General features: G+C 53.1%; 4 protein-coding genes across 4 annotated transcripts; 2 read left to right on the forward strand and 2 right to left on the reverse strand.

Annotated features, from left to right (window-relative positions):
• Positions 1–286: 286 nt before the first annotated feature.
• On the reverse strand, positions 287–1,795 carry SPSK_04251 (mitochondrial ribosomal protein; the record flags this gene model as incomplete). The annotated part of the gene is made up of 1 exon (XM_016731062.1): positions 287–1,795. One exon carries the CDS (start codon positions 1,793–1,795, stop codon positions 287–289), a length of 1,509 nt encoding a protein of 502 aa, XP_016586460.1.
• A 770-nt stretch (positions 1,796–2,565) lies between these two features.
• SPSK_04334 (Derlin-2/3) lies at positions 2,566–3,824 on the forward strand (the record flags this gene model as incomplete). The annotated part of the gene is made up of 3 exons (XM_016731142.1): positions 2,566–2,612; positions 2,698–2,974; positions 3,366–3,824. 3 exons carry the CDS (start codon positions 2,566–2,568, stop codon positions 3,822–3,824), a joined length of 783 nt encoding a protein of 260 aa, XP_016586461.1.
• A 457-nt stretch (positions 3,825–4,281) lies between these two features.
• On the reverse strand, positions 4,282–6,040 carry SPSK_04157 (uncharacterized protein; the record flags this gene model as incomplete). The annotated part of the gene is made up of 3 exons (XM_016730968.1): positions 4,282–5,354; positions 5,416–5,676; positions 5,740–6,040. 3 exons carry the CDS (start codon positions 6,038–6,040, stop codon positions 4,282–4,284), a joined length of 1,635 nt encoding a protein of 544 aa, XP_016586462.1.
• Positions 6,041–8,365: 2,325 nt separating this feature from the next.
• On the forward strand, positions 8,366–9,781 carry SPSK_04277 (uncharacterized protein; the record flags this gene model as incomplete). Its single annotated transcript, XM_016731088.1, has 3 exons — positions 8,366–9,329; positions 9,390–9,606; positions 9,670–9,781. The coding sequence occupies 3 exons, from the start codon at positions 8,366–8,368 to the stop codon at positions 9,779–9,781; spliced, it is 1,293 nt and encodes a 430-aa protein (XP_016586463.1).
• Between the last annotated feature and the right edge of the window lie 2,776 nt (positions 9,782–12,557).

Consider the following 12,557-nt stretch of genomic DNA (forward strand, 5'->3'; position numbering starts at 1 on the left):
TAATGTCCAGGTTTTGTGTTGTCCTGCTGTCTTTTTCTTCAAAAGGCCCGGCGTTTTGGGAAGCAAATCAAATATATACAGGGGGAGGGAGGGAAGGACGATGACCGCGAAAGGGGGATCAAATGATACGTATTTCAAAGAATTGGCTTTTTAGCAGCCCCCGCTTATGCCACTTGTTTTATGCCGAGGAAAACATGAAGATGAAGGTTGCTTTTGTTTTGATATACTATGATACAGTTGTATTTTCGTCTTCCTCAGCACATCACCCATTCCAATCCAATACGTCTTACACCCGCAGGCTCAGCAGATACGCCCGCTCCATCTCGCCCACCACGCCGTTGCCGGACAGAATCATGGCCTGCGCGACCTGGCCCTCGTCCACGCGCTCCCGCAGCACACCGCTCGCCGCCCAGTACTCGAGCAGCGCGCGGCTCTCGGTCCTGTTCAGGCCCTTGAGCTCCAGCGCCTCGACCGTCTTCAGCGCGGCCGACACGCGGTCGTCGTAGTGGCGGAAGAACGGCTCCGGCTGCGGGATGTCGTCCGCCTTGCTCTGCTCGGCCAGCCGCTGCCGGATGGCCAAGTCCATGGTCGGGTTGAGCGGCGCGTTGTTGCGCGTCGTGGCCGCCAAAATGGCCGCGCCGTGGGGGAACGGGGTGGCGCCGCCGAGGGCGTCGACGAAGGCGCGCACGAGCAGCAGATCATGTGAGTGGATCCGCTCAAAGTTGGGCGCGCGGTAGTCGCTGACGCGCATAATGTGGGCGAGGCCGTCGAGCGTAAACAGGACGGGCGGGCGCGGCAGCGTGGTGGTGCTCGGGTCGCACAGCTCGGCCCACAGGGCCTGGAAGACGGGCCAGGCGTGGTCGGGCTCCTTGGCGGCCGACACCAGGTCGTGCAGGGTGCTGCCGGCGGCCACGGGGTTGACGAGGTCGTCGTAGGCGCGCGACGTGGTGTACTTGGTGAGCAGGTCGCCGTTGGCGGCGAGCACGGCCTGCAGCAGACGCAGCGTGTAGTTGGGCTGCGTGAACTGCAGCGGGCTCGTGTTGGGCACGGGCGCGTACTCGGTGCACGCCGTCGTCAGCTCCTGGGCCTCGGGGATGCTGACAACCAGCCAGCCGTTGAGGAAGCCCTGCGCGGCGGCCTGCATCAGCAGCGTTGACTTGCCGGTGATGCGCTCGCCGTCAATCACAAGCCGGACCGTCTGCTTGTTGCCGGCCACGTCGCGCTGCAGCCGGTCGGCCAGCGCGGCCGCCTCGCTGCGGAGCAACAGACTCGGCCGCCGGAACAGGTGGAAGTTTTGCGTCGCCTTGAACGCCTCAATGGCGCGCAGCTTGTCGACAACGGTGTCGGGGAGCGCCAGCATGCGGCCCGTGTTGGCATTTTGGACTTCCTCTATTGATTCTGATGATGATGATGACGATGAAGACGACGGCACCAGGTGTTCCGCCGTCAGCTCCTCCAGACCGTGCACCTCGAGCGCATTGCTGTTGCTCAGCACAATCCGCTTCCGGTATGCCTTGCGCTCGCCGGGCAGGATAGGCTTGCCGCTGTGCGCCACCTGTCTCTTCTTGCGGACATTCTGGACCTGCTTGCCGCTGCGGATGTGCTGCACGGGGCCCTTGGCCTGGACGGCGGTTGTGGAGAAGAAGGCGGAGGCGTAGGAGGAGGTGGGAGTCGCAGAGAGGTGTGCCGCAGTCAGGCCCGCGACCGTGGTCGACCTTGGCCGGGCCGGGAGGAGGGCGAGGCTCGTCGAGGACCGTGTGAGCAGCCGCCTCGAGCCGTTCACGACCGCCCCCATTGTGGTCGTTGTGAGGGGAGAGCGGGAGTTAGGGTTGTATGACAACTATATATCGGCAATGTATAGTGGTGTGGTTGCCTGGATACCCTGGCGTCGAAATCGGGCCCGTGGGTGGCTTGAAACGCAGCAGTGTCGCCGATGCGGGTGGTCTCGCGATGCCCTCACAATGGCTCTCCATTGACGCTTTTTTTTCCATAGCTCCCAAATTTTGGTCGCCGTCCAGCCAATCAGCATCGCGTAAGCCCAGCCACAGCCAAGGAGATGATACTGTGGCTCAACTGCCCCTGTGGGTCGCTGCAAGTTACCCGCTAAAAAAAATTATAAAGCACTGCGGCGCATTCGGTGTGCTTCCCTCGTTCCTTCCTCTCTTTGCCCCTGCCTGGAAGAAAAAGAACACATTTACAGAACACACTCTCTTGGTCCCTCTTTCCCTCCGCGGCCGAGATTAATTTGTCGGACGATTCCCGTTCGGCAGCTTCTCACTCTCCCCCTCCCCTTCCCCTTCAATTCTTCCCCCCAAGAATGACAGCATCGTCATCACGGCAGCCTGCTGCTGGCTCGGGGTTCTTCTGCCCTCGATGAACTAGACCAAGTTTCGTTTTCCTGCCACGTCCACTTCTCTCCCCATTTCGAAACTAAACTGGATTGCCAAAAACTCGTCCGTGTCTTTTCGTGATCGACCCATTTCTTTACGCAACCTCTCTTCTCTCCATCAGCCCAAATCACATCCTCTACACATTGCCGTCGGGTCGAAATACCGCTACGACGCAATGGATGAGTTGAAGGACGCATACTGGCGGACGCCCCCAGTGGCCAGGTAGGTTTCGCCGTCCTCTCCTGCTTGGATCGCCGCTTGTTCGTATCAAATCAAGCTTCCGTTGCTGACATTCCGCGTCTCGTAGAACTGTCGCTACGGCCGTCCTCGCTACCTCCGTCACCGTCCACCTCGGCTTTCTTCCAGGCCGCTGGTTGTACTTCCACCCCTTGGCCGTGTTCAAGCTGTTCCCGGAACCATGGCGGATTGTGACCACCTACATGGTCACGTTGCCGGGTCTGTCGATCCTGCTGGACCCGTACTTCCTCTATTCCTACCTCTCGCAGCTGGAGGTCGGGAATGCGCGCTTCTCGCGGCGTGAGGACTTGATCTGGTACATGGCCTTTATCGGGGTCGCTGTGTTGGTACGTTTACCGCCTCGGATATCTCCCTGTGCCCCTCTGCATTTGTATTTCCCTTCCCTCTGCACATTGTGCACCTCATATATCTGCCCGGATAGTGCTACATTTTGACCCCACTACTATCACGGTTCCTGGAAATGAGGGAGAGTACCCCCAGAGCTTTGGTCGGCCCGTCATTCGCATATATATAAGAGGGTTGGTCCGGGGCTCTGGACATGGGTGGGATGTCTTATGGATGACTCGCGGGGCCGTCCCATGGCCCCCGGGTGGTTTTTTTAGCGCCCTACATACCAACACCAACTGGGTTTTTTTTTCACGTTATTTATCGTTTTTTACGTTTTGCTTCGTCTGCTCGTGTCCTTTGGCGTTGGCCAGTTTCGACTAACAAGCGCAGCTCTTCGACTACCTGGCTGGCCTCAACTCGGGCTTCCATCTCCAGGGTCTTATTTTGGGCCTCGCCTACACCTGCACCCAGGACCAGCGCGGCCAAAAGGCCAACTTCTTTTTCATCACCATCCCCGCGCAGCTCGTGCCCTACAGCATGATGCTGGTGTCGCTGCTCGTCGCAGGGCCCCAGGTTGCGCTGTTGCAGCTGTGCGGCCTCGTCGCCGCGCATCTGTACGACTTCTTGACCCGTCTATGGCCCGAGTTTGGCGGCGGCTCCAACCTGCTACCCACGCCGGCCTTCATGTCGCGCCTTGTCCCCACGCCGGGCCGTGTGGAGGACCACGGCTTCGGCCATTCCTTCCGTCCACCTACCGAGTCGGGGAGCGGCACTGGTGCATCCACGGGTGGCCCTCTGCCGGATGCGTGGAAGACACGCGGCAAGGGCAACCGCCTCGGCGGTGACTAGAGTTAAAGACTCGGAGGACGATCTTTTTTACCAGATGGTGTGAATATTGTATTGGTCCAATTCAAATGCCACTTTAAACCTCTCATACATCCCTTCTGTACTATCAGTCAGCGTGTCCAGCCTTTTTGTTGCTTCTTTCTTCAATAATGATATTCGAATTATTCGATACAATTTGTTACAAAGATGTTTAGTGATATTCAGTGTGCCAGCCCGTTTGCAAAGTTCCTGCCCTTGCTAGTAAGGGACATGCAAAGCCAAAGCACCAGTATACCCATTGATGTTCATTAAATGCGTATCCATATCCAAAACCCCTTGAAACGCCCAGATCCAGAGAACAGCCTGCCGTGGCAATCCCATCAGAGTAAATAAAATACAAGCAAACAATTAAGCCGGCCCAAAACAAGTACAAACAAAAAAAATGACAGTAAATCCGCTTTCCAATGCCCCTTTTCCCGCCTTACTTGGGCTCGTCCGAATCCGAATCCACACGCTGTGCCTTGGGCCTGGCCGGGGTGATGTTCAGGGGCGGTGGGATGTACATCTTCGGACTGCGAATGCGACTCAATGAAGGCGGTGTCGCGAGCGATGGTGTCAGCTTAGAGCTGGAGTTCGCCTTCGGCTTTGACTGCGGTGGTGGGCCTGGCGGCGGCGGGGGAACGCGCATCGGTGTCGCCTCGGGGGTTGCAAACGGGTTGGACGTCACAGTGACAGTTGTAGTGCGTGTGTTTTGCGCATTTGCAGCAGGAGGCTCCGAGAGCAACGTCTCAACATCCACCTTTGACAAGTCTTCGACTGTATCCAAGTAGCGCTGAAGAGCATAGGTGTCCGGCTTGCTCGCCTTTACACCATGCTTTGGCTCCGGCTGGGCCATGGGATTGCGGCTTGCACGCGTAAATGCTCGCGGGATGAAAGCCGGGTGGGTGGGCATGCCATCCAACGGCCCGTTTACATCACCACCGGCAGTGTGCTGAGACATGGATGTGTTGGCTGTCTTTGGCGAGAGCAACTGTTGGCGAGTTGGAACGGGTGTGTCGCGGCCCCAAAGTGCTGCCGTTCTCTGTCCCGCAGTTCCAGGTTCATAGGGTTTTCTTTCGGGGATGACCACGTGTTGCGTCTTAATTTTGTCATACAGCTCGAAGTTGCGCCGGTCCGCCGGAGGCGACTTGTAGTCAGTTGTATACATGGGCGCAGTGCCTCCGCTGAACGACGATGAGATGCTCTTGACGGGACGAAATTGGTCACTGCCATACCGGTCGTCATAAAATGGTTCCATTTTAGCAACCCGTTGCTTTCTCCAATGAAGGAAAAACAGGACTGCAGCGCTAAGCAGAAGAAGCGCACCAGCGACCACAATGCCGACAATCGTTCCCGTCGTCAACTTTGTGACCGATGTAGCTTGGCCAGGACTGGTCTGGTTCCAAGACGGAGTAACGATGGTCATGGCCGTCGTGGAAAATAAGGTTCCATTAAGTCCCAAAAGATCACCTTGGGGAGGCTTCTGCTTACAGCCTGCGGAGAGGGCCGTCAAGACTGAAAAGGATTTTAGTATTAAAGATCAGAAAGAGAGACCAGGGCAACGGTAAGTACGTACAGTTTGAGAGGTATGTCTGCTCCGAGTTGGTTTGCAAGCACTGGGCGCAGTTGCTCAGAGTCGTCCCTCCGAATACACCGCCGTCCGCGGTACAATACTGGTACTGTGTCTCGTTGCTCGGGTTCACGTTTCCGGTATCCAGTGCTTTCTGCAGTGAAGGACAGTTGCCTGACAGAACACATGGTGAAGATGTTGAGGAGTTGGAGGAGCTTGGGCCCGGCGATGAGAAAAGGCATACGTCGACGGCATAGCGGACGTTGTCTAGTGTTTAAAATGAGTGACTGTTCTTTTCTGTTTCGAGAATAGCAGAGAATAATGACTTACACAAGTACCATTCCACGTCGCTTTGTAATCCATTAACAGCCGTACTGTTCTGGAGGCATGTAAGGCAGTTTCTGTACCTGGTTCCGACCGTCGTGGACCAGTAATCGGTATCGTTGCAAACAATGTCAGAAGGGGTTGTCGTCGAGTTGGCGGACTGGCCGTTGTTGTCCCCATTATCGAGGCAATATGAAGCACACGCGGATCCAGGCGTGACCCGGAGGGCGCTGGAGGTGCCCGTGAACAGAACAGCGATGGCTGAAAACAGGCCCAATGCCCTTGATGGAGTAGATGACGGCTTCATGTTGAAGGCACTTAGAAATTCAAGACGTGTCTTTAGCAAAAGAGATCGACTTGTGTTTGTATCGTAAAATAGGAGATAATGAGAAGGAGAAAGTAGCGAAAAAAGTATGACGACGAGGCCGAGGCGGCAAATGAACTCAGCAAAGCAGGAATAGAATCATGACAGCAGCCAATTCATGCCAAGGGGAATGAAAAGAAAAGAAAAGACAGGAACTGTTCAAAGACGAGATTAATGCTGTACACAGAGGTTGACGAGAAATACTCCAAAAATGTTTCGAGATTAAAGGAAACAAACATATATCAGAAGAGAGAGAAACATTGAAAATCAAGTTTAACCAAGTAGGAGGCGATCGCTCCTTTTTCTTCGGTCATTGCGAACTTCCTCCAGCAATACTCAGCTGCAAAGAGCAGCGGCGCTTGAGCACCAAGGCTGTCATGATGTGCCCATCAACAAATGTAGCTTCGCACGCCCGACGGGCATTGAAGCACCTGCAAATAAGTGGAGAGTCCGACCAACAGGCCGCGGAAAAACCTGCAGCATCCTGGTCGCCCAGCCACATGAAAGTTCGAAAAGAGCTTTGCCTGCTGGAAAACTCACAGCAGAAGAGCCATCTCTCTCCTGCCGGTATGCACTGGTGTAGTCCGTAGGCGCCTGTGTCACCCATCTATCGACAGAAAAGATGGAGGGCATCTCATCCTCCCAGAGTTAAGGCTGCAAGGCGGTCCCATGATTGGTCTGTGGCCAACAGGAGTGGGTCATCCTCTTTCTGATCTACTCGCCATTGGTCGCCCGTAGGATGTCGACGCGATCCACAAGATTGCTTTTTTTGCAAGAGACAGGGAGGAGTGTGTGTGCGGCGCTCCTTTTGTTTGGTTTTGTCCTGAGTGTTATTTGCTTGTCTTTGGCCTGTGTCTGTCGTGTCTACCAAGTAGAGAAACAGTCCATATGTGCAGTTTAGACGCCGGCCCATTAATGCGACCAGGGTGGATGGTTGTTCATTCAACCAATCAATAACACCACTCAAGAGAGACCGGGCCAGTTGACAGGGATCTTACCGCCCTCCAAATTCTTTCGGTGGGATGAAGGCGGCATTGTGGCTTCTTCTGAGGGTCCTTTTGATGTTGAAGCTGCCCACAATATGGACATGGGCAAGGCAGACGACATACTCCGCAGATGAAGCATGCGGTGATCAGGAAACGGAAATTCAATCTGGGTGACGGCCCAATGTGTTCGAGTCGAAAAATATGGCTCTTTCCTTGAAGAGTTGCTGTGCTGCCTCTTCCGTCGCACCTTCCCAGTCGTGGTCGATGTTTACAGGTGGAATTGCCGCGCAAGGACGCTAAGGTCGACCCAGATGTGACCAGTTCTGTGATGGGATGCTCTTTCCTTGCAGCGAGCGACCATATTCCGGAGATGGAAAGTCGTTCTCTGCTTGAATGGAAGGTGGCATCCAATGCGACACAGACATATTCCCGCGCGTATTCTCAGGAGTCCCGTGCCTAATTTACAAAAAAAGAAAGCGCGAAGCATATGTTTTGCAACATGGGAAGGACGAACGCGCTTCTCGATTTGATCACGCCATTAGTCAAGTTCTTTCCCTCCATATTTAGTTCTTTTCTAGAATTGGAAAGGGGTCTGTGGATGTGGACTTTCCCCCTCCAGACCAACTCCAAGGACGGTGGGAAGGAGCTTTACATCGTTGCCATCCTATGGAGGCAAGACGAAAAACTTTCGCGCGTATGAGTTGCCCAGAAGAATCAGGTTGATGGGTCTTGAGATAGAGATAAAAAATTCCTATCTTGGAAGCAGCGACTTTTGAGGTCGCACCATCTGGAGAGGCGGTCATTGGAATAATAGCAGGAGGAAACCACGATAAATAGCTGCAGTTCCTTTCCGTAAGGAGAAATAAGAGCAGAAAAGCACTCTTTCCTTGTGGAAACCCTTAAAGATGATCACTGGGCGGCTCGGATTGTCAAAATAAACAAAAAACATGGATCTAACTCTGCCCCTTGAACTTGGAACTTTGGCCTTTGCATCTTCAAGTAACATGTTCACTTTATCCCTCACGCCGCTTTCCCAATCTTTATATTGCTTGTCCATTCTTCTTGAAGCACATGAACGTTTACACTACCGTCAGCATCTGCAACTTTACCTCACGGCCATCTTCATTTGATCACTATCGCCATGCTTTCTCGCCTCCTGCCAGTGGCCCTCGTCCTTGGGCAGCTATAGAGTGGTGTCCAGGCCGCACCCTTAGCCAAGAGGGATGGCTTTGCTGAATGGACAATCCGGGGCTTCCATTGGGACTGTTCCAATGATGACAACATGTGTGTCTACGGCTTCACCATCGCGCAAGAGTCCTCAGCTGGCCCGCCCACGGCCCCGTCTTTCTGCCATTTTGTCATACACGGAGAGGACGACAAGGGCGCCGTCAGAAGTCCCTTCATTGATGTTCCCTGCGAAGAGATGAACAACTACCGCTGTGGAGCCAGCTGGAGCGACAACGGCTACATGGTCTTCACCGTTGACGACGCGAGCAACAACCGCCGCGGATACTTTGACATCCCAGACAGTGAACTGGTGGATGGCAGCTTTTCTTCAACCCATCGTTCCCCCGCCTACGTTGTTGTTCCATCTGCAGTGTCTGAAGCGATCATTCTCCCGCAAATTCACACACGCGACGAAGTCCCGGACATTGCCGATCTTGGTATTGCCACGACTGATTCGTCCGGGGAATCTGCTAATGTTGAGGACCATGTATCCAATGCTCCAGAAATGTATCCACTATACGAGAACGGTGCTTCGCAGGTCTATGCCATCGAAGACGCTGGTGTTTCTCCTGTCGATACCCAGATTACTACTGAGCCAACCGGCATTAATCCCAGCAGCGATGGTTCCGACCCGGGCGTGCCCATTGATACAACCATCCAGGATGCCGTTCTCCATGACAGTGGCATGACCGATGTCTCCAACGGCAATGATTTTACATCCCAAGACAAAACCAACCCCGAAGACATTTCTTCCGCCCAAGAGACAGACGCCGTTGATACACTTTCTGGTTTGCCTGCCAATGTTACGGTCTCTGTATCTGCGAATGCGACAGACTCTCCTCTTGAGACCGTCCAAGATGCCATTCCAGAACAACTTGGGAGTGTCCAAGGAGGTGGCGATGACAATGACAGCGATGACATCTCTGTGAGACCAGTCACCAGTAGTCCTATCTACAGTGATGGTTTGCCCACGGTTCCAGAGATTCCTGTCACATGGAGCCTCCACAATGTTACAAGAGGTGTGTTTCTGCATGTTCAAAGCTCCAACGTTGTCCCATAATATACTAACCGCGTCACAGCTGTCTCGTACGGGCCCAACGCCGTCGTGATTGGGTTTCAAATTGAGGTTCTCCCCGAATACCAGGAACCCATCCCATGTCACATCAAGGTCGACCTTGACGAGGACGTTGAGCCCATGTTTGCAAGCTGGTCTACTGAGCAGTGCCAGGAAGGTGACTGGTACTTCTCTTGGGGATACGATGAGAAGACTGATTCTGCTGTGGCCACTCTGATTAGGTAAGGGGATTCATCTTCTTTCGAGACAATAGTGACAGCGCCTGCTAACAACGTCATTCATAGCCCCGACAGAACCATGGAAGCTTGGTACGGTTGGGACTCTGTCAACTCTCTCCTTCCAAATGTTTCTCTTGCATCTGCTGGGCCCGGGATTGTCCAGACTTGTGACTGCTGAGTGGTATGAGCAGTTTTATAAAATACAGACGTTTTTGTTTTTGTAAGGGGTTGGGAAATGTGCATGCTTTCTCATCTGCATGGAAAAGAATAGATGCCGCTACGTGCTGCTACAGCGGCAGAATAATGAGTAGAATCACGGTCAGCCTGTGTTAATAAGAACATTTCTTATACTTTTTATTCATGTTGTCATGGTTTATTCCACAGGATAGCAAAACGTAAATGAATGTAGACTGATGGTTTTCTCATGTTCGCCGATGCTGGTACCTTCTTCCATTGTTCTATCCACATAAATCCGTAGTCGGGTATTCAATATTTCGACCTTCGTGCGGATTCATACTTGATGATCTCAGTCGGTATCTAACATGCGGCGGCTATTGAGAAAGGTATGGCGTCAGAGCTGTGTGGTTTCGGCGTGGTTCCTTGGAAACATAGGACATAGAAAATACTCACCGCCACTTCGTGTTCCTGCAGCCTTTGTTCTGGGCGTTAATACGACTGAGAGGGCAAAGGAAAGCTGGAAGAACTCTTCAGAACCCGACATCATCAGGCATGGCACTTTTTCTAGCGCTTGATGATACGCATCAGTTGGACGACGAGAAAGACGCGCCAACATATTACCACTCAGACCCCCTGACACCAACACGCTGACAGCACATAAAACAAACACGAGGAGCGACCTGTCAAAGCATTCAATAGCCCCAACAAGATAACCGCCAACTCACGCGAGCCTTGCTCAGATACCGAACCAAAAATGCCCCTGTACCGTATTTGGTCAGGTGCCCTCTTGCCACCTGCGCGTCTTACTTTTATTGCATATTCGGATCCGAATTTTCGGGGCCATTTTGTCCGATGTGGCCATTTGAGGACCAACGGGAACAGACACGGCCTTTTTGGAGGATACTTACCGCCAAATACCTTGAAAGGCGCCTACAATCGGCGGCACCAGAGGTTGAAAGTGACATGAGAGAGAGTTGTCAGCGAGTGTTGTCATGGTCGTGATTGTTCAAAGACGGGATCACCCTATACTGGTTTTTATTGGCCTGGATAACTTGGCCAATGCACTCCCCCCCCCCACAACGGCGGCTAAAGACGGAAGCCAATAATACGTCGAAGATTTGCACAGAATCTCGAGTCTGTTCTCTCTGATGAGGTTATCAACGCGGCACCGACAAGATGCTCAGACAAGAATAGGGGTTTGACAGGCAAATAGGGACATCATGGTTTTGTACTCAATTACATGCGTTGGGATGCAAAACATCGCAAGAGCTCATCCCATTCGAAAAAGGCTCGCCGCAAGAGGGAGACATAATTTATGGGAGCCTGTCGTGGAACTGTGGTGTTGGATATGTATCGACGCGAGATTCAGGCGACAACTTCGCCGGAAACGTAAGGCACGTGTTCATCTACCCTTGCAAAAAGGGAAGAAGCGGGACAGAAGAGGGGGAAACGAGAAACCTTGGTACATCGCCTGCAGAAGCGAGGGGGCAGGAGGTGCAAAAAAACGCATCGTGGCCCAATTCCCTTTCTGAACTGCGACCAAGGTCAGGCGCACGATATCCCATTATTACCTGTTTGCGCCTTCCTTCCCATAAAGCACCCCCGCCACTGCCCTTGCCCCAACCACCAATCTCCTGCTATCATGGATCTATTTTGGTGTGGTAGCCCCACCTTGCCTCTGTTCAACGGCCTCTGGTTCGTTATCACATATGTTTGTGCGACACAATGTATTACCCTCCGTAATTCGTACATTCGATACAACTCCGCCTGGTTCGCCCAACATACCCCAGCGCTGTGCGGTGTGCACTGGGTACGTCTACATAGAGTGTACGTCGAACTCTGAAGTGTTCCAATATGGAAGCGAATTCTCTGTAAAATGAAGGGGGGTGACGGTTCACAGACCAGATTGTGACGTCTTTGTGAATCGCAGCATCTGCTCCTTGTCAACTGGGGACATGTGCCAAAGTTTTCGTGAGGTGAAGAGGGTTCAACGGTCTGTATTACCACGTAGGCAGACGCCGCTCTGGGGACTGAATTCGAGCCCTGCACTCAGCAAAACTACTACATATTTACTGAACAATTTTAGCATAATTCGTGGCCCTGACGCCTTCCGCTTTCGACTCAGCGAGCGCGCTGAAGCGGTCTTACCTTGGCGAGCCATTCTGTTGCCGCTTGCATAGTCCAGCCATCCACGAAGATTGCTTAGCCGCTGGCCCCCAAAGTGGAAAGCGCACCTTTTTACCTCTCACGCCTGCCTTGCTCCTCTGTCGTCCTCGTCTTTCGTCCCCCTTCATTCTCCGTATCTCTCAATTAGACTCACCATTCTCCAAGCCATCACCCCAATACCGGCGCCTTTGCTAGGGGCATCTTTTCTCCCCACTCTACCCTCTTTTCTTTCTTCAATCTATTTTTGTTCTGTACTACATCTTTCCACTTCTTTTATCAGTCACCATATCACGAGAATCTCGGGCTTCCGTCTTCTCTTGTCCTTTTCTTTCATCTCTCATCCTGTTTGCTTTGTCTTGAGCCTCCGTTCTCACGGTGACAATCCTCACTTCGTCGCCTGTTGGTCGTGGTTTGTGCGGTTTGTGCGGTCTGCGTGGCGTTGTCGCGAGCGAGCTTCTTCCGACGAGAAACGATTTTCTCAAAAGGTCACAGAGACAAAGTCACTTTTGCTTCCGCCTCCTTTTTTCAGTGTTTGGTCTTCTTCACTAGCCTTCGTTAGTACCGTCTCTCTTCCTCGACGATATATTGTCTGCCGCTGCCGCCGCCACCAC

The sequence above is a fragment of the Sporothrix schenckii genome (assembly GCF_000961545.1).
Source record: "Sporothrix schenckii 1099-18 chromosome Unknown Cont46, whole genome shotgun sequence".
Classification (NCBI taxonomy): Eukaryota; Fungi; Ascomycota; class Sordariomycetes; order Ophiostomatales; family Ophiostomataceae; genus Sporothrix; species Sporothrix schenckii.